The 20,158-nt window shown below is 45.4% G+C and overlaps 1 protein-coding gene across 7 annotated transcripts in view; it reads left to right on the forward strand.

The window, feature by feature from the left end:
• Positions 1-20,158, forward strand: part of DYSF (dysferlin) — a 539,803-nt gene that overhangs the window by 450,195 nt on the left and 69,450 nt on the right. For all 7 annotated transcript variants that reach the window (XR_004540213.1, XM_033953409.1, XM_033953435.1 and 4 more), the window contains 3 exons: positions 84-254; positions 5,236-5,378; positions 14,308-14,447. Coding sequence is in view for 6 of the 7 variants with exons in the window: in XM_033953409.1 (XP_033809300.1) it covers positions 84-254; positions 5,236-5,378; positions 14,308-14,447 (454 nt within the window). In the remaining variant the exon portion in view is untranslated. The remainder of the gene's footprint in view (positions 1-83; positions 255-5,235; positions 5,379-14,307; positions 14,448-20,158) is intronic.

Below are 20,158 nucleotides of genomic sequence, written 5' to 3' on the forward strand. Positions count from 1 at the left end.
TTTTCTTCTATCAGCATTGATAGTCTCAGTTTTCAGTATTGTAATTCTTGGTGTTTTTATTATTTTATTTTGTGTTTTTATAGGATGTTTGAGCTAACTTGTACTCTGCCTTTGGAGAAGGACCTGAAGATTATGCTGTATGACTATGATCTTTTATCAAAAGATGAAAAGATTGGGGAAACAGTGATAGATCTAGAGAACAGGTTTCTATCAAAATTTGGAGCTCGATGTGGTCTACCAGAGACCTATTGCACGTAAGTACTTTGACCAAATTTGTACTCTAAAGAGATATTTTATTGCCATTCCAGTTATTTATTAGGCCCAGAGCAGTATTTTTTTTCAGCTGCTATGGAGTACTGGCACCTTTTTTTCTAGGAATGTTTTATCTACCCCACTATATTTCTCACGCATAAACTCCTGTTTTTTCTTTTTCTTCCTTGTCTTGCAATTGGTGTGCCAGCCAGCCTCAAACCTGCTAAGATTTGGAATGATCTTCCAGAAAATATTCAAATTACTGCTAATTATGTACAATTCAGATGACTTTTGAAAACCTGGTGGTTTAGAAACTTTTTATTGTGAATATTAGTGATTGATTGAAATTGAGATTAATGTTATCTCTTTTCCCTGGGAATGCCGGGGGTTTTAAGTTTTTTTTAATTGCAAGCTGTATTGAACTATCAGTGGTATATGCAGGATATAAGAATATACCGTATTTGACGGCGTATAAGACGACTGGGCGTATAAGACGACCCCCCAACTTTTACAGTTAAAATATAGAGTTTGTTATATACTCGCCGTATAAGACTACCCCTTCTTCCGCACACCTTCTGCACAACAAATAGTTGCACTATGTATTTTATTACACACTGCCTTTAATGTAAACTGTAAAATTGCAGGACATCAATGGGACAGGAGTGCCAGCCCTACACAGCCATACACGCCTACACGCCTCCTGCTCGCCCCCGCAACTTCCTTAAGGGCTAGACTCCACACACGGCCGCATGTGCGAGAGACGTAGTAAAGAGAAAAGGGTCTCCTTCTTTCTGCATGCTAACCATCCATCTGCCAACTCTGTCCTCCCTTTCCATTTCCCTTCCCTTCCCAGGAAGTCTGGTATCTTTCCATTTTTTCATCTCCCTCCACAGATCCACCTTTTCTTAAATACCCTTTCATCCGGCATCTCTCCCTCCTTCCCCACCACCACAGAGTCCACCATCTCTCCCTTTCTTTTCCTAATTACCCTCCTATCCAGTATCTCTATCCCTCCTCCACACCATCCCTTGTGTCCAATTTCTCTCCCTTTCTGTTCCTTCCCTCCCTAAATCCCATGGTCCATCATCTCTCTCCCTCTCCTCTATTTTCAGACCCATTATTTCTTCCCCCCCCCCAAAGTTTGGCATATGCACGTCTCTTTGAACACCCCCTTCCCTCCGTGTACTTCTAAATCATGGTCCCCCCCCAAAGGCCTGTCCCCCCTTAAAGGTCTGCCTGTCCCCCCTTGAAGGCCTGCACCCCCCTTGAAGGCCTGTCCCATCCCCTTGTAGGCCTGTCCCCCCTTGAAGGCCTGTCCCACCCCCTTGTAGGCCTGTCCCCCCCCTTGTAGGCCTGTCCCCCCTTGAAGTCCTGCCTGCCTGCCTTTCCCCCCCTTGAAGGCCTGTCTCCCCCTTGAAGGCCTGCACCCCCCCAAAGGCCTACCCCCCCACCCCGAAGGCCTGCACCCTCCCTGAAGGCCTGCCTGCCTCCCCCCCTTGAAGGCCTGCACCCCTTGAAGGTCTGCACCCCCCCTTGAAGGCCTGCACTCCCTTGAAAGTCTGCACCCTCCCCGAAGGCCTGTCCCCCCCTTGAAGGCCTGTCCCACCCCCTTGTAGGCCTGTCCCCCCCTTATAGGCCTGTCTCCCCCTTGAAGGCCTGCCTGCCTGCCTTTCCCCCCTTGAAGGCCTGTCCCCCCCTTGAAGGCCTGCACCCCCTTGAAGGTCTACACCCCCCCCGAAGGCCTGCACCCCCCCTGAAGGCCTGCCTGCCCCCCCCCCTTGAAGGCCTGCACCCCTTGAAGGTCTGCACCCCCCCGAAGGCCTGTCCCCCCTTGAAGGCCTGCCTGCCTGCCTGTCACCCCCTCCCCCTTGAAAGCCTGCCTGCCTGCCCACCCGCCCGCCCCACCCTGAAGGCCTGATGCCCCGACCCACCCCGAAGGACCGCTCGCCCCCCTGGCCTCCCCGCACCACCTATGAAGCAGCCGCAGCAGGATCGCGAAGTCAGTGTCAGCGATCCCTGCGCTGCTTCCTGCGCCACGGTCCCGCCCCTCCTCTGACGTCAGAGGAGGGGCGGGATCGCTGACGCTGACTTCGCGATCCTGCTGTGGACTGCTTCACAGGTGGTGCAGGAAGGTCAGTGGGGCGAGCGGTCCTTCGGGGGTGGGGGGGGGGATTGAACGGCAAGGCCGGGAGCACCCCCTTAGGGCTGGTACCCGGGGCGCACCGTCCCCTTCGCCCCCCCCTTGGTACGCCACTGCATGTAAACAGTACCCGGCGTATAAGACGACCCCCGACTTTGGGGAGGATTTTAAGGTACTGAAAAGTCGTCTTATACGCCGGCAAATACGGTAGTTGGTATTAATATTAATATTAGTAAGAATCAGCTCACACAGGTGTGAGAACATAAAAACATAAGAACATAAGAATCGCCGCTGCTTGGTCAGACCAGTGGTCCATTGTGCCCAGCAGTTCGCACATGCGACGGCCCTTGGTTTAAAGACCAGTGCCCTAACCGAGCCTAGCTTTACCTGCGTACTTTCTTTTTCAGCAGGAACTTGTCTGACTTTATCTTGCATCCATGGAGGGTGTTTTCTCCTATAACAGCCTCCGTAAGAGCATTCCAGTTTTCCAACACTCTCTGGGTGAAGAAGAACTTCCTTACATTTGTGCGGAATCTATCCCCTTTTAACTTTAGAGAGTGCCCTCTTGTTCTCTCTACCTTAGAGAGGGTGAACAACCTGTCTCTATCAACTAAGTCAATTCCCTTCATTATCTTGAATGTTTCGATCATGTCCCCTCTCAGTTTCCGCTTTTCAAGGGAGAAGAGGCCCAGTTTCTCTAATCTCTCACTGTATGGCAGCTCCTCCAGCCCTTTAACCATTTTAGTCACTCTTCTCTGGTCCCTTTAGAATAGTACCGTGTCCTTCTTCATGTACAATGACTAGTGCTGATCACAGTATTCTAGGTGGGGGCATACCATGGCCTGGTACAGCAGCATGATAACCTTCTCCAATCTCGTGATCCCCTTCTTAATCATTCCTAGTATTCTGTTTGCCCTTTTCGCCGCCGCTGTGCATTGCGCTGACAGCTTCATTGACTTGTTGACCAGTACTCCCAGGTCTCTTTCCTGGGGGGTCTCTCCGAGTACCGCACCAGACATCCTGTATTCCTGAATAAGATTTTTGTTACCGACATGCATCACCTTACACTTATCTAGGTTAAACTCATTTGCCATGTGGCGGCCCATTTCTCGAGCGTGTTTATGTCAAGTTGCAGGTCTTCGCAATCCTTCTGTAATGGATCAGAGGAGTCCAAGAAAGCGAAGAAGGGACAAAGCAAGAAAGAGAGGGAAACTCCTACAGAGTGACTGAGAGGGGGAGCATGAAAGAGAAAGAAAGTTGTAAGATAGAGAAATGCAGTGATAGCACATGCCTCTGGGGAGAGGGAAGGAAGCACCTGTAGTGATAGGTTGGTGACTGAATGAGTGGGGAGGTGATAATGGGGGAAAGGGCATCTAGTGGGTAGGTAGAAAGAGGTGAGAATGGGGAAAGGCACAGCTGGTGTGTGGATGGGTAGTAATTAGTGGAGGAGGAATGTCTCAAGTGAGGGTAGGATTCAGGAAAGAGAAGGAGGGAAGAAAGAAACATGTGTTCCCCTATTGGGACAGACTAGAGGTCCATCAAGTCTACTGTAGTATCCTGTTTCCAACAGTAGCCAACCCAGGTCACAAGTGCCTGGCAAGATCCCAAGAAGTATTCTATGCTGCTTATCCTTGGAATAAGCTGTAGATTTCCCCAAACCATCTCAATAATGGCTTATGGACTTCTCTTTTAGGAAATTATCTAAAACTTTTTAAAATCCTGCAAAGCTAACTGATTTCACCACATGCTCCTGCAATGAATTGCAGAATTTAATTACAAGATGAGTGAAGAAATATTTTCTCCTGTTTGCTTTAAATCTACTCCTTAATAACTTCATTACATACCCCCTAGTCCTAGTAGTTTTGGAAGACTTGGGAGTACTTGTAGACAAGTCAATGAAACCGTCCGCGCAATGTGCAATGGCGGTGAAAAGGGCAAACAGAATGCTTGGAATGATTAAGAAGGGGGATTACGAGCTGATCGGAGAATGTTATCATGCATTTTTACCAGGACATGGTATGTCCCCCACTTGGAATACTGCTTCCAATAATGGTCGCTGTACATGAAAAAGGACATAGTACTACTCAAAAGGGTCCAGAGAAGAACAACAAAAATGGTTAAGGGACTGGGGGAGTTGCTGTACAACGAAAGGCTAGAGAAACTGGGCCTCTTCTCCCTTGAAAAGAGAAGACTGAGAGGGGACATGATGGGAAACATTCAAGATATTGAAGGGAATTGACTTAGTAGAGAAAGAGAGATTGTTCACCCTCTCCAAGGTGAAGAGAACGAGAGGGTACTCGCTAAAGTTAGAAGGGAAAAGATTCTGTACAAATGTAAGGAAGTTCTTCATCCAAAGAGTGGTAGAAAACTGGAACACTCTTCCAAAGGCTGTTATAGGGGAAAGCACCCTTCAGGGATTCAAGACAAGGTTGGATAATTCCTACTGGCACTGGTCTTTGACCTAAGGGCCGCAGTTTGAGCGGATTGCTGGGCACGATGGACCACTGGTCTGATCCAGCAGCGGCAATTCTTATATTCGTATGTTCTTTATAGAAATAACTAATTTTGCCTCAATTGTTTTTACCATTGCTTTTGCTAAAAGTGCAGTGAATATATTTATTTGTTATATTTGAATTATAAATCACCTCATCTGTAATTCCCAGATATGGGAATCTATGACTGTTAGAGAATGAAACAAAGTATGGTAAAAGTGGTTTTAAAAGCTGTGACTAGAAACTTTTGCAGTTTAGACAGACTTACTGTTTTTGAAATCTTGATTTTAGCCATTCACCCAATGTATTAAACTAGATGGTTGACAATATTCAGCTTTATTTTTGGTTCAGGTCTGGACCTAATCAATGGCGAGATCAACTCCGACCTTCTCAGCTTCTCCAAATCTTCTGTCAACACCGCAACTGCAAGGCTCCAATCTACAAGCAAGACAAGATAATATTTAAAGGCCATGAGTATACCTTGTCAGAATTTGGTAAATCATTTTACCTTCATTATTTCCTTGTGGTTCATCTTGCCTTTATTGAACCCTCACCACAAATCCCTTTACAATAATTCAACTTTATTTAAAACATTTGTCATCCACTCTATCCCAGGTCCAGAGTGGATAACAGCATGGCATACACATTCCATCATAAAGTACAATTTGCAAAAAGCACACACATTTTGGCAAAACCATACTCATAATTTTACATGGCCTAGCTCCTCCTTATTTGCTGGATTTAGTTTCCTTAATGATTGGTAGACGGGGGTCATATACAACTACATCAATTCTGTTTGCAATTTCCATCGCCTAAATCAATTAAGCTATTCCGTCAACTTAATGCTTCTTTCAGTATCAGGCACTGGCAATTTGGAATAAACTTCCTCTCACTGTTAGATCAGAAACTAGGGGCTCCTTTTATGAAGGCACGTTAGGGCCTTAATGCACGGAATAGCGCATGCTAAAATGCCACGCATGCTAGCCGCTACCGCCTCCTCTTGAGCAGGCGGCAGTTTTTCAGATAGCGCGTGCTATAGCGCATGCTAATCCGGTGCGTGTATTAAAAATGCTAGCGCACCTTCGTAAAAGGAGCCTTACTTATTTAGAGCTTCTTATACAAAGGTGTGCTAGCGGTTTTAGCGCGCACCTAGCGCATGCTAAAATGCCACGTGTGCTAGCCGCTACCGCCTCCTTTTAAGCAGGTGGTAATTTTTCGGCTAGCGCGCTAATCTTGTGTGTGCGCTAAAAACGCTAGCGCACCTTTGTAAAAATTGCCCTTAATTTTTTAGAAAGCTTTTAAAAACAGCTTTATTTAAGAAATTTTTGAACTGATTGTTTTTATATGATTTTTTTTTTTTCAATATTGCCTGTTTAACCGGGTTTGTTTCCGGTCATCCGCTTTATTGTAATCTGCCTGGAACTCATACGGGATATGGCGGACTATAAAAATCTCCGTAATGTAATGTAATAATTTAAATTTACCACTTTTTACTCTATCTCTAATATCATGCCACTCTGCATAGATGAATCTTAATTTTTTTTGTGTGTCATCTGCTAAAGGCCAGAGTTAACCTAATAAGTAAGCAAAGACTTGGCCAAACATAAATGCCTTAAGCCTTTTTCAAAATGTTATCAAAGAATCAATCATTCTCAAATCCTTTGGTAATCTCTTCCTTTCTGTTTGACCTGTTATACAGAAAAGACAGTTATGAGTTTCCAATAAATGGCAATGTCTGAATGAAGGTATATGAATTCAATGAGCACCCATTGATGTACTGGGGCAGACCAAAGGTCCACGAAGCCTATCATCTTGTTTCCAACAGTGGTCAATCTAGGTCACAAGCATCTGGAGATTTCTAAACAGTAAAATAGATAAGAATGGATTTCTCATATCTACCTTAATAGTTTTTTTTAAACTTCATTTATAGGAGCTCTCTGGCAATAATTTCCAGAGCTAAGTTACACTTTGAGGGCCATATTCTATATATGGCACCCCCCAAAAATCTGTGCTGATTAGCACAGTTTTATAGCACGATTCTATAAAAGGGGCACACACCTTATAGCAGTGGTCCCCAACCCTGTGCTGGAGGACCAACAGCCAGTCGGGTTTTCGGGATAGCCCTAATGAAAATGCATGGGGCAGATCTGCATTCCTGTCATCTTCATTACATGCAAATCTCTTTCATGCATATTCATTAGGGCTATCCTGAAAACCTGACTGGCTGGTCAGGGTCCGGAACCACTGCGTTATAGAATCACGGTAAATGCCAGTGCATATCAGAACTTTTAGATGCACCCATTTAGGCCAAGGAAAACCAGACCTAAATAATACTATAATTGATCATGTAAATTTTAGGAATGCCCATGCTCCACCCATTTTACTCCCCTGGCTATGCCCCTTTTTCAGATTTGTGCACTAGAACTGATGCCATAGAATGCGCCTTCCAAGTTATGCACGTGGAGGGCATAATAAAAAAAAACATCTAAGTCCCTTTTTGGCCTAAGGCCTTAAACGTTGAAAGCAGAAACAGGGAAAATGTCCATAATCAAAAAAAAAAATCCTTTTTTTGATAATGGCCTGCCTCTACATTCAGCTGTTTAAACGCCCAGACCACCACTACGTCTACACTTATACCCCATAATGAACCAAAAAAACGCCTAAGCCCCAAACGTCCAACACAAGGGCTTTTAGGCGAAGGAGGAGCCAGTCCTTCGCCTAAAAGCTGGATTCTGTAACTGGTGTCTGTCAAAAACAACACCGGTTACAGAATCCCCCCACCTTAAAATGATCCAGGCAGGAGGGAGCCCAAGTCCTCCTGGCCCGCGGCACCCCAAACCCCCGACTATATCCAGGGCAAGAGGGAGCCCAAGCCCTCTTGCCCCACCGACTCCCCGACAGCATTAGGGCAAGAGGGAGCCCAAGCCCTCTTGCCCCGCCGACTCCCCGACAGCATCGGGGCAAGAGGGAGCCCAAGCCCTCTTGCCCCACCGACTCCCCGACTCCCCGACAGCATTAGGGCAAGAGGGAGCACAAGCCCTCTTGCCCCGCTGACTCCCCGACAGCATCGAGGCAAGAGGGAGCCCAAGCCCAAGCCCTCCTGCCCCGCGATCGCTAACCCCCCCTCATTACGGTCAGGCAGGAGGGAGCCCAAGCCCTCCTGCCCCGCGATCGCTAACCCCCCCCATTACGGTCAGGCAGGAGGGAGCCCAAGTCCTCCTGCCTCGCGATCGCTAACCCCCCCTATTACAGGGAACACAAGCCCTCCTGCCCTGGGCACCCGCAACACCCCCCGACAACATCGGGGCAAGAGGGAGGCCAAGCCCTCTTGCCCCGCGGCACCGACGACCCCCCCCAACCCGGCCCATGTACCTAAGGCCCCGGCCACAGAAGGGGCCTAAGACTCCCGGGCCTATTCTGATTGGCCCAGGCGCCTTAGGTCCCACCTGTGGACGGGGTTTCAGCCGCCTGGGCCAATCCGGCCCCATTCTGGAGTCAGCTGTCCTGCCGGACGGGCAGGCTTGGCACCCGTCTGTCCGGCCAACATTTCAAAGGTATGGGGGGTGGGATTGGGGGTGGGGGGGTCGTGGGGTTGGTGGGGGTCGCGGGATGGCGGGGGGGCGATCGGGGGTCCTGGGGGGGCGGTCGTTGGGGGGGTTGTGTCAAGGGCAGGAGGGCCTGGGATCCCTCCTGCCCGTATTGTAGTGGGGGGTGGGGGATAGGGGGTCCACCTGGGCAGGAGGGTTTGGGCTCCCACCTGCCCCGATATCGTTGGGGGGGGGGGGTCGTCGGTGCCACGGGGCAAGAGGGCTTGGGCTCCCTCTTGCTCCAATGTTGTCGGAGGGTGCTGCGGGTGCCCAGGGCAGGAGGGCTTGGGTTCCCTCCTGCCCAACAATAATCGGGGGGGGGGGGGGGTTAGCGATCGTGGGGCAGGAGGGCATGGGCTCCCTCTTGCCCCAATATCGTTGGGGGGGGGTCATCGGTGCCGCGGGGCAAGAGGGCTTGGGCTCCCTCCTGCCTCAATGTTGTCCGGGGGGGGGTTGATGTATCACGGCAGGAGAGATGCCTCATCTCCCCTACCACGATGCCATCACTCCTCTACCCGAACTGCTGCGACCCGAGGCAGGAGAAATAGGGCATCTCTCCTGCCGCGGGTTGTGGCAGTTCGGGTAGAGGAGTGATGGCTTCACGGTAGGGGAGATGAGGCATCTCTTCTGCCACGATCATTGCTGTAGGGGGTAGGCAGGTTGCTGGGGCCGCTGAGCTGATGGCAGCAGCCACCATCAGCTCAGCGGCCCCTTTTTCGGCACTTAGACTTGTTTTGACTTCGTCTAAGTCAAAAACGTATAAGTGTCGACTACTTCTCATTTCTATAGCGCACCTAATTGTACACAGACTGTACATTAACATGCAAGAGACAAACCCTGCTCAACAGAGCTTACAATCTAATTAAAAGAGACAAACAGGACAAATAGGGGTTAGGGAATTTCTCACAGAGCGAATGATAAAACAGACATGGGTACTTTACGACTGAGTGGGAGTTAGGACTTAAAAGCCTCGAAAAAGTGGGCTTGTAGCCTAGATTTGAATACTGCTAGAGACGGAGCTTGATATAATTCACTTGACAGCAGTTCCTGAATTACTTTTCATTACATTTTGGATGCCAAGTTGAGTCTAACCCGTTCAGGTACCCTACCTCATAGCTGTAATATATTATCTGTAGTTATTGTAGAAAGGTTAATCTATATTTAAAAATATGAGATAACTATGTCCAAGGTCACCCTTTATAATACCAACTTGTTTTATAGTGTCATGAACAAACTAATGAAAATGGTACCAGACTGAAAACTGTATCTGTTGCTAATCAAGGCTAAGGTGTGTACACTACTGCAGGGGTAGGCAATTTCGGTCCTCGAGAGCCACAGGCAGGTCAGGTTTTCAGGATATCCACCATAAACATGCATGAGATAGATTTGCATCTCAAGGAGGCAGTGCATGCAAATCCATCTCATACATATTCATTGCGGATATCCTGAAAACTGACCTGCCTGTGGCTTTCGAGATCCGGAACTGCCTACCCCTGCACTACTGCAATAGTTCCCTTTAGTAAATTTATCAGGCTTCTGCGCCCAGCTATTTTCAGAGACCAGAGTTTGGACAAGTTAAACAAAGACTCCATTTGCCTGATTCCCTAAGCTTTTTTTCTTTCCGTAAACAGTGAAAGAAAGGAAAACCTGAGTGCGACAGGTCTTATGTTATTCTTGGGCAGTTCCTATGAGAGTTCAAAAGGTGTGAAGTTAAGTGTGGGTCTTTCTCCCCCTTCGTTTTTTCCAAGAGCACTCACATCGAATGGAAAACAAAGCATTGTGTCTGACCTTCTTAAGATCTGGAAAACAGCTGTTTGAGCTAGTTGCAGAAAGCAAAGCCATTAAATTTAAAAAAAAAACCCAAACTTTTACAAATCTGTCATTTCTTGGACCATTACTTTATACCCTAACAAGAATTTTACAGCAGAAGTTTATTCCATAGTGCCATATTTATCAAGAAGCCATATTTTTAATACTGATAAACAAATTTTCATTCACAGGACTTACTTGTATGCATATCCCGGTTGATATTCAGAAAGATTTAAGCGGCTGCTGAATGCTTAAATCACATGTTCAAGGCTATCTTCTAATTTTCAATGGCATTTAACTGGTTATTGCAGCTTGAAATTAGCACTTAGGACCTAAGTAACGATCAGCTATTGGGAGGGGAGGGGGCTTCCAGGCTGGTTAATGCCAATATTCAGCACTTAACTGACCAAGGCAACCGTATAAATGGGGTTGCATAAAACACATCTTATCTTTATGTGGTAACCCATAGCTGTTCCCAGTGGCATGACAAGCCCATGTACCATGATTGAGAATCTAATATAATAAAAGCCTAAGCGCGCATGCGCACTCCCACCTGCGTGTTCCATTTTCCGTAAGCTGTAGGGCCCCGCAGGTAGGAGTGCGCATGCGCGCTTAGGCGGAGGCTGTCGGCCATGGTGGCTCTTGGCGGCTGCAGGCTGTGGTGGCTCTTGGCGGCTGCAGGCCGTGGCGGCTGTCGGCGGCTGTCAGCGGAGGCCAGATGCGAGGTAAGGGGTGCTGCTGGACAGGGGAACAGATGTGGGGGGGGGGAGAAAAAGGAAGGGAGGCCTGGACGAGTTACTGTGGTATGCCAGAACAACCAGGGTACCAGCAGGGCGTGGAAAAGCTACAAAATAATTGGTGTACCAAGGTTCATTCAAGCAAAGCCGTCATGCAAATCGCAAGTGAGTTGCATGCAAAAAAATAAGAAGAAAACCCTACTCCAATGAGATATGCGGAGAGTTAAAAGAATATGCAATGTAACTCAAGAATTATAGGGATTAATAGGGGGAACCATGCTACCGGAAGGGTATCATATGAAAGTACAGCTACTTACAATAGTAGCACATGGAGGTACAACCAGTCAGAGAGAAAAAAATAAAACGCCAAATTGGAGGCCTACTGCTGGACAGGGGGACAGGAAAAAGGTGCTGATGGACAGGGGAAGAAACGGAGGGGAGGAGGGGGGGAAGAAAAAGGAAGGGAGGCCTACTGCTGGACAGGGGGACAGGAAAGAGGTGCTGATGGACAGGGGAAAAGACGGGGGGGGGGAGAAAAAGGAAGGGAGGCCTACTGCTGGACAGGGGGACAGGAAAGAGGTGCTGCTGGACAGGGGGGAGATAAAAAAAAAAAAAGGGAGAAGGGCTGCTGCTGGATAAGGGGAGCAGTGAAGGGGTGGTGGTAGACACAGGGAAGGTAAAAGGAAGGGAGAATGGGTGGACAGCCGAGGAAAAATAAAGACAGAAATACAGAAAGCAGCTAAGAAGAGACAGAGAGAAAGAAATAAACATAGACACACATGTATATTCTAGCACCCATTAATGTAACAGGCTATAAGACTAGTATACTATAAAGCCAGTTGATATTGACAACAGAACCCTTGCCTTCCAGGCAGGCAAATGGAACGATTGGCTGAGTAACGTTATCACGCTCTCTTCAACCTACTTCAATTTCAGAAAATTGGTCAAAACGAAATGTTCAATCGATTTGTAAACTAAGACTTTTTATAGCTCTGCTATTCCAACTGGTATCCTTAAGAACTATATAGCTTTCCACATCTTTCATTATGTAAGATTGTATTGATGACTCTGAATTGTAACCTCTTAGCTGATTGTCCAGCGCTTCTTGTTGTAAACCGCCTCGAATTTCATGGCTTTGGTGGTATATAAGAATAAAATTATTATTATTATTATTATACTGTGCAGATGAAAGGCCCGGCAATTGACTTCTGCATTCTGCCACAAAAACTGTGGCCTTAGTGCACTCTTCCACAGATTTTTCCTGAGCGCCAGGCACCATTTTTGCCACAGACATATAATCCAAGGGATCCTTTTACGAATATGCGCTAGCGTTTTTAGCGCACGCTAACCCTGCGCTACATGGAAAATACTAATGCCAGCTCTAAAACCGCCAACGCACCTTCGTAAAAGGAGCCCCAAGTTTCCAGGTTTTATTAAGATTGGATATTCCGCCTATCTAAAAGATGTCTAAGCAGCATACATAATCTCCCTCTTTTACTAAGGTGCGCTAACCGATTAGTGCATGCTAATTGATTTAGCGTGCGCTAAACGCTAATGCGTGCATGTTAGTCTATGGACGTGTTAGCGTTTAGCGCATGCTAATTTGATTAGCGCGCGCTAATCAGCGCACCTTAGTAAAAGAGGGAGATTATGTATGCTGCTTAGACATCTTTTAGATAGGCAGAATATCCAATCTTAATAAAACTTGGAAAATTAGATTATATGTCTGTGGCAAAAATGGTGCTGGCACTCAAGAAAAATCCGTGGAAGAGTGCACTAAGGCCACTTTTTGCCACAGCTTAGTATAGAACCCCTTTTAAAATTAGTGCAACAAATCGTTCAACCCCTATTTTGGGGAAAATGATATAGAGTAAGAAATTAAGGTGGTACGGAAGAGCTTGCACATCTACAACGCCTTTGATGTCGTCGTTGTTTTGCTTTTCTGTTGTATTTGGAATCGGCAAACTTGTTGGTTCAGTGCAAATGTCATTAAAAATAAACAGAATGTTCCCAATACTAGCCACCTAAATTTTGTGTAGGGAAGTCATATCATGTGTACAATTAATCTGGGCAAAAACAAAACAACAGTGTGCTAAGGGCATTCCAGGAGTGCATTTCTTCTTTCTCTGCATACTGTAGGTACATATTGCACACTAATAAATTAGTGCATGACCTGCACTAGCAAGTATAAAAAACCCAAAAAACAAATGTGCTGCATTTTTTGCTTTTCATTTGGCTAATTTGTCAGTTACTAATAATAGTATGTTCTGGAACACGTTGCCAGAGGATGTGGTAAGAGCGGATAGCGTAGCTGATTTTAAGAAAGGTTTGGACAAGTTCCTGGAGGAAAAGTCCATAGTCTGTTATTGAGAAAGACATGCGGCAGGAGGCGGAGGGGAAGAGGTGGATGGGGGTAGGGAGCAGGGAAGAGGGAAGGGAGAAGCACCACCGCCAGGGGCGCCTCTCACCCTCAGTTCGCCACTGTATACATGACTCTGATTTGGCAGTGATAAAAATTAGTGGTAAGTGGTATTCTATAAATGGTGTTCAGCGCCAGAATGTGCACCTAATTTTGGGCACACGTATCTACACTAACTCAAACCCAGTGTAAATTCTCATGGCTAAATTAGGAGTGTATCTCCCTTATTCTGTAACACTGTTCTGCCCATGACCCTCCCCTGGTTATGCCCCTTCTTCAGAATGGAGCTAATTGACTCCTTTGGCAATGAAATTGCACACACAATTTGGGCACACACAATTTTTAATAACATACATACCACTACTACTATTTATTATTTCTATAACGCTGAGAGGCATACACAGCACTATACATTTAACATATAATGGAGGTTCCCTGCTCAAAAGAGCTTACAATCTAACATAGAATTAGTTACCATAGCTTAGCCAGAAGAACATATCTCAGGCAGAAACATTTTGCTTGAAAGGCCTTCAGAAGCGGCACTCAAATCGGATAACTTCTTTCTGTTGAGCATTCGCCGCTAGCTTCTTCACTGACCATAAATTACTAACAATTGTATTTTCCACTGCGCCACACTCTCCACCCTCCAAAGGATAAAACATGAACTTTGTTTTCATTTGATAATGACATGCAACGATATAGGATATGTTGTTGATATGTCCTATTTCATTAACAGCCCATCCCTAATATTTTGCCAATAAAATGTAATTAACATTGTTATCATATGTTTTCCCTTTCTTCAAGTGTGATTTATGTAAAGTGTGGTTTCTATGTTGATAAGGTATTAAAAGAGTAATATGTTTTATTGTAGAGGACAGCATACCCCGTAATCCTCATCTGGGTCCGCCTGAGGAGCGTCTAGCTTTGTATGTGCTTCGGAAGCAAGGCTTGGTCCTTGAACATGTGGAAATGAGGCCACTTTACAGTCCGTTGCAGCCTGATATTGAGCAGGTAGGAATAGTGTACATGGAAATTGCACTTGGCTGGCAGTAAAGGCCTAGGGGGGAACATGGTTGTTATTTTAGAATCTGATCAAATAAAACAATATTGAAATCCGACAATGATGTTAGTACTTTTCTTCTCCTTCGGTTTTTCAAGTAATTCTGTTACAGGAGTCAGAGTGGTGTTTCCTATATCAAGATCAAACTTCAGACTGCAGACAGTCTCATTTTTGCCTTAAGAGCTACTGGAAAACAGAGATGGACATCTGGCTTATAGAAAGAGAGTTGCTAGTGTTGATTTATAATCAGCACTGTAACCCGATTTTGCTAGAAAATCATGCAGTCTGAAAGTTTCACTGAGCTCAGTCCTGCTCTATAATGGCGTAATGGGGATCTAAACACACGAGAACTATATTGTGTGGTTAAAGATCACATTTCTGAGAGGAGCAAAATTAATGAGAGCTCCTTGATATGAAGCCAGTATGAGCCTTTTAATTAAAAACTGGTAGCCTATCACTGGCATGGATAGCATGCCACTTTGGGATCATATCTGTTGAATAAAATTCATAACATAACAGGGCCACTAGGCTAGTATAGGGGATGCAAGGCCTTATTACTATATAAACTTGGTCTATTTTTGTTAAAGAAAAAAAACAACAACATCGATAACAGCAAGGAAAACAATGGGGCATTATGCAGGACTGTGAGGAAATACAGTGGTGCCTCACACAACGAACTTAATTCGTTCCAGGAGCAAGTTTGTTATGCGAAAAGTTCGTTATGTGAAACGCGTTTTCCCATAACAATACATGTTAAAAAAAATAATTCGTTCTGCAGCATAAAATATGCTAAGATGACATAAAAAAAGATAAATTTGTCAAAATGGTGAAAATGGTGGTCTTGCTGAGGCCAAACTCTTTGACGAGGTCACACTGTTTTACCCCACATTCACTCCTTCTAATTATTTCCCGTTTCATTTCAACAGAAATCACCTTCCTGCTTTTTTTAGAAGCCATGATATATAAAAAATATTGAGTTTATCTTAAAAGGACGACTGTATACAGTGAGAGAGGGCAGTTAAGTGCAGTGACTAACGACTGCCTGCAGTGCCTGCGCGGAAGGATGCAATACATCGGCAGCTCGGGCGACTTCGTTGTGTGAAACGAAGTTCGTTGTGTGAAACGAAGTTCGTTGTGTGAAACGAAGTTCGTTGTGTGAAGTTCGTTGTGTGAAATGAAGTTCGTTGTGTGAATCAAGACATGAAGTTCGTTGTGTGCAGCGTTCGTTGTGCGAGGCGTTCGTTATGCGAGGCACCACTGTATATCTTTATTCGCCATGTGGTGAAGTTATAGAACATATTTATTTATTTATTTAAAAATTTATAACCTGCATATCTTACAATTCTAAGCAGATAACAACAGTATATACATGATAAAATATTTACCAATCCTATAACATAAAATCATTAGAAACATAACAAATATAAAACATAAAAAAACTAAAAACAACATTACAAAATAACAGTACCGTAATCATTTACAACACAAATTAATTCTGCAAACGTCATTCAAAGCTTAAAAAATAATACTGAAAACCAGATTATGAGAAAAAAATGTGCTCAAATAACCTCATTTTAAACATTTTCTTGAACTGCAGAATGCCAGATGCCTGCCTTATGTTAACGGGCAATGTATTCCGCAACATTGGCCCCTGTACCGCCAACATAGTATTGCGGTGGCCAGAAAGTTTCACCACACTCAAAGATGCACATCCAAACATATCCTGTCCATTAACCTTAATGCTCATGATGGTCGACAGAAGTACAGTAAAGATTTCACAACCAACAGGCCATCCTCACGCACAAGCTTAAAGATTAAGCACAAAACCTTAAATTGAATATGTGCACTAATAGGCAGCCAGTGCAGATCCCATAAAATTGGGATGACATGGTCAAATTTTGATGCTCGCACGATAATACGTGCAGCAGCGTTCTGAGTAACCTGTAATGAATGGACCACACACTTGATAAACCAAGATATAGTGTATTACAATAATCAAATACTGGGGTCAACAACACACTAATAATGGTCTTGGAATTGTCAAATCTAATCTATGTAGTAGACGGAGTTTGAAAAATGCTTGAGACACCACTGCCTTAATCTGAGGCTTAAACGACAACACTGAATCCAAAATTACCCTAGATTGATGCAGGACAGAGATAACAGCACCATAAAGCACTATTTCTGTGGGAAACAACTGCAACTGTCTATCACGATCCATACATATGACTTCCATCTTTGCCATATTCAATTTCATCTGATTCAGGTGTAACCATCCCTTGACAGCCTGAAAACAGTTTTGCAAAACCTACAAAGCATCGTTAATTGAATTGTTAACTAGAATCAGGAACTGGTTGTCATCAGCATATACACGGAAACTGACTCCACATTTATGCAACTCCTTGCAAAGAAGTAACAAATCAATGTTAAAAAGAGCAGCAGCCAATGCTGAGCCTTGGAGAATGCCACAAGTGACTTCAGAAGTCAAAAAAATCCCGAAAAAATGGAAGGTAAACCAAATAATACAAAAGCAAAAACCTCCCAAACCCCAAGAATAGTAACTAGACAAGGGAGAGAGACAAGAGTAGGACCAACACCACTACACACTACAATCTACAAATAGTTTTTAATACACGGGAGAGCCCTCAGTCACACAGCCACCCACTGAAAAGCACAGTGGAACAGGCTGTCACTTGGCTTACACACTTTGTCAATCCATGCTGTGCCGGATGATTGAGTCGGTCTCAGGGCAGTCCAGCCGTTCCTGAAGAAGGGGGTGTGTACCCCCGAAACGGAGTCCCGTTGGACGAATAATATCTTTGCTGGCTGTTTGTTTCCATGGAGGAGCTAAGTACTTCCTGTTGGTATTCTTTGCTTTGCTGGATTTGGACGTTTTGGCCCCCTGGACAAGGGGCAGAGACAATTGTAGTGAATGGTAAAGTGTGTTTTTTTTAATTTATTTATATCTTTTTTCACACTTAGCACTGTTGGGTGCACTTTATTGAAAAAAACACAGAGTAGAGCCCGGGGATGTTTCACAGTTAACACTCTTCTGAGTGTAAGCCAAGTGACAGCCTGTTCCACTGTGCTTTTCAGTGGGTGGCTGTGTGACTGAGGGCTCTCCCGTGTATTAAAAACTATTTGTAGATTGTAGTGTGTAGTGGTGTTGGTCCTACTCTTGTCTCTCTCCCTTGTCCAGTTACTATTCTTGGGGTTTGGGAGGTTTTTGCTTTTGTACAAGTGACTTCAGAGCAGCCAGACTTCTCTTGACCTACCTCTACACAAAACATTCGATTTTCCAAAAAAGACTGAAACCAGTCCAACACTTTTCCTCCAATACCCAAATCAATCAACCTTTTCAACAAAATCTGATGATTGACAGTATCAAATGCAATGGAAACATCCAACAAGATCATAAAGAAGCATTCACCACGATCCAAACCCCTCCGTATATCATCAAGTACTGAAAGCAACAGCAATTCCGTAGAATATTTGGATCTGAAACCAAACTGGTAATCATCCACGATGTTAAAAGTTTCAAAAAACTCATTTAACTGTTCCAAGACAACTTTTTCTAATGCCTTAGCTAAAAAGTGTAGCGACAAAATAGGACAAAAATGGACTACCATTGACCCATCTATGTGATTTTTTAACAAAGGTTGCACAATTGCTTTCTTTAACTGGGAAGGAACACAACCAGTGTCAGTCCCTCCTAAATTGGGGTCCAGATTTGTCTCTTTCCACCTTAGAACATAACAACATAAGAATAGCTTTATTGGGTCAGACCAATGGTCCATCAAGCCCAGTAACCCGTTCTCACGGTGGCCAATCCATGTCACTAGTACCTGGCTAAAACCCAAGGAGTAGCAATATTCCATGCTGCTTATCCAGGGCAAGCAGTGGCTTCCCCCATGTCTTTCTCAATAACAGACTATGGACTTTTCCTCCAGGATCTTTAACTTTTCTTAAAACCAGCTATGCTATCTGCTATTACCACATCCTCTAGCAACACGTTCCAGAGCTTAACTATTCTATGAGTGAAAAAAAAATTCCTCCTATTGGTTTTAAAAGTATTTCCCTGTAACTTCATCAAGTGTCCCCTTCCCTACTTTCCTCTCCTTCATATCCTCTAGGTCAGTGTTTTTCAACCTTTTTTGGGCAAAGGCACACTTGTTTCATGAAAAAAATCATGAGGCACACCACCATTAGAAAATGTTAAAAAATTTAACTCTCTGCCTATATTGACTATATATAAAGTAATTCTCTTGAATAGGAATCAAATAAACACAAAGAAAGTATTTTATAATTACTTTATTACAAAATAAAAATTATAAAAATTATAAAATACTTTATTATCCCAGGACAAGCAGGCAGCATATTCTTAACACATGGGTGACGTCACCGACGGAGCCCTCGGTACGGACCTTTTTAACTAGAAGTTTCTAGTTGGCCGCACTGCGCGTGCGCGAGTGCCTTCCCGCCCGACGGAGGAGTGCGTGGTCCCCAGTTTCTTCGTTTCCGCGGAGCGAAGAAGACGCGTGTGTTTTTTCAACGGCCGTTGAAACCACTTTTTTGCCTTCCCGCTCGCGCTTTTTTCCTTTTTTTTTCTTTCTTTACCTTCGGGTTTATTTTTCTTTGATTTGCAAAAAAAAAAAAAAAAAAAACTTTGCTTTTTTTCCCTTTTTTCTTTCGTTTTTGCCCCGGCGGGGCCTGTTGCCAGTATACAGGCCTCGGGCTTCGATTTTGCGGAGGCTATCTTCCCCTTCATGCCCCCGCAGGTCGGTTTTAAGAAGTGCCAGCGGTGTGCACGCCCGATCTCCATAACTGACCCACACAATTGGTGTTTGCAGTGTCTGGGTCCGGAGCATCGGGCGGACTCCTGCACCCGCTGTGCTACTCTTCAAAAAAGAACCCTTAAAAACCGAAGAATTCAGCAAAACTCTCCTCTTCGGCACCGAGTCGGCGATGGACTCCTCACCTTCAACAGCGGTACCTCAAAAATCGGCACCGTCGTCCTTCGACACCGACCGACCCCGCATCGGCGTCACTGGCGCCAGGTAAGCCGGCTAAGAAGCCTTCCTCTTCCCTCGAGCGCCCTCCAGCTACGGTGGCGACACCGTCCCTACCGGCATCGCACCGGTCCCGCAAACGCTCCGCCCCGATCTCGGTGAGTGCCTCGTCATCGGCCTCCTCATCGCCGGGGCGTGGAGCGGCATCTAAGGAACCGAAGAAAAAGAAAGCGGTTCCGATGCCACCCCTAGATGACCGTATCTCGGCCATCTTAAAGGCTCAACTCCAAGAACAGTTGAAGAAACAACTTGAACAACTGTTGCCCACTATCCTGGCACCGCTCCTTCCGGTACCAGACCGGCCCGAGCCCCGTACCGAGCCCCCGGTGTCCACCCCTTCGGTACCGGTGAACACATCCATGCCGATCCTTTCGGCCCCAACAACTTCAAGGCGATCCGGTGGTTCATTCTCAGGCCACATTGGATCCTCCTCGGCACCAGGCGGTACGGCATTCTTCTCGGGACCGAGATAGACGCCGGTCGTCCTCCCCTGGTACCGTTTCGGTGCGCTCTGGAAAATCCTTGTCCAAAACTCGCCATACCGCGCCCTCCACCCCGGTGTCTCGACATGCACCAGAAGTCAGGGACCCTGA

Source organism: Geotrypetes seraphini, chromosome 1 (assembly GCF_902459505.1).
Source record: "Geotrypetes seraphini chromosome 1, aGeoSer1.1, whole genome shotgun sequence".
Taxonomy (NCBI): Eukaryota; Metazoa; Chordata; class Amphibia; order Gymnophiona; family Dermophiidae; genus Geotrypetes; species Geotrypetes seraphini.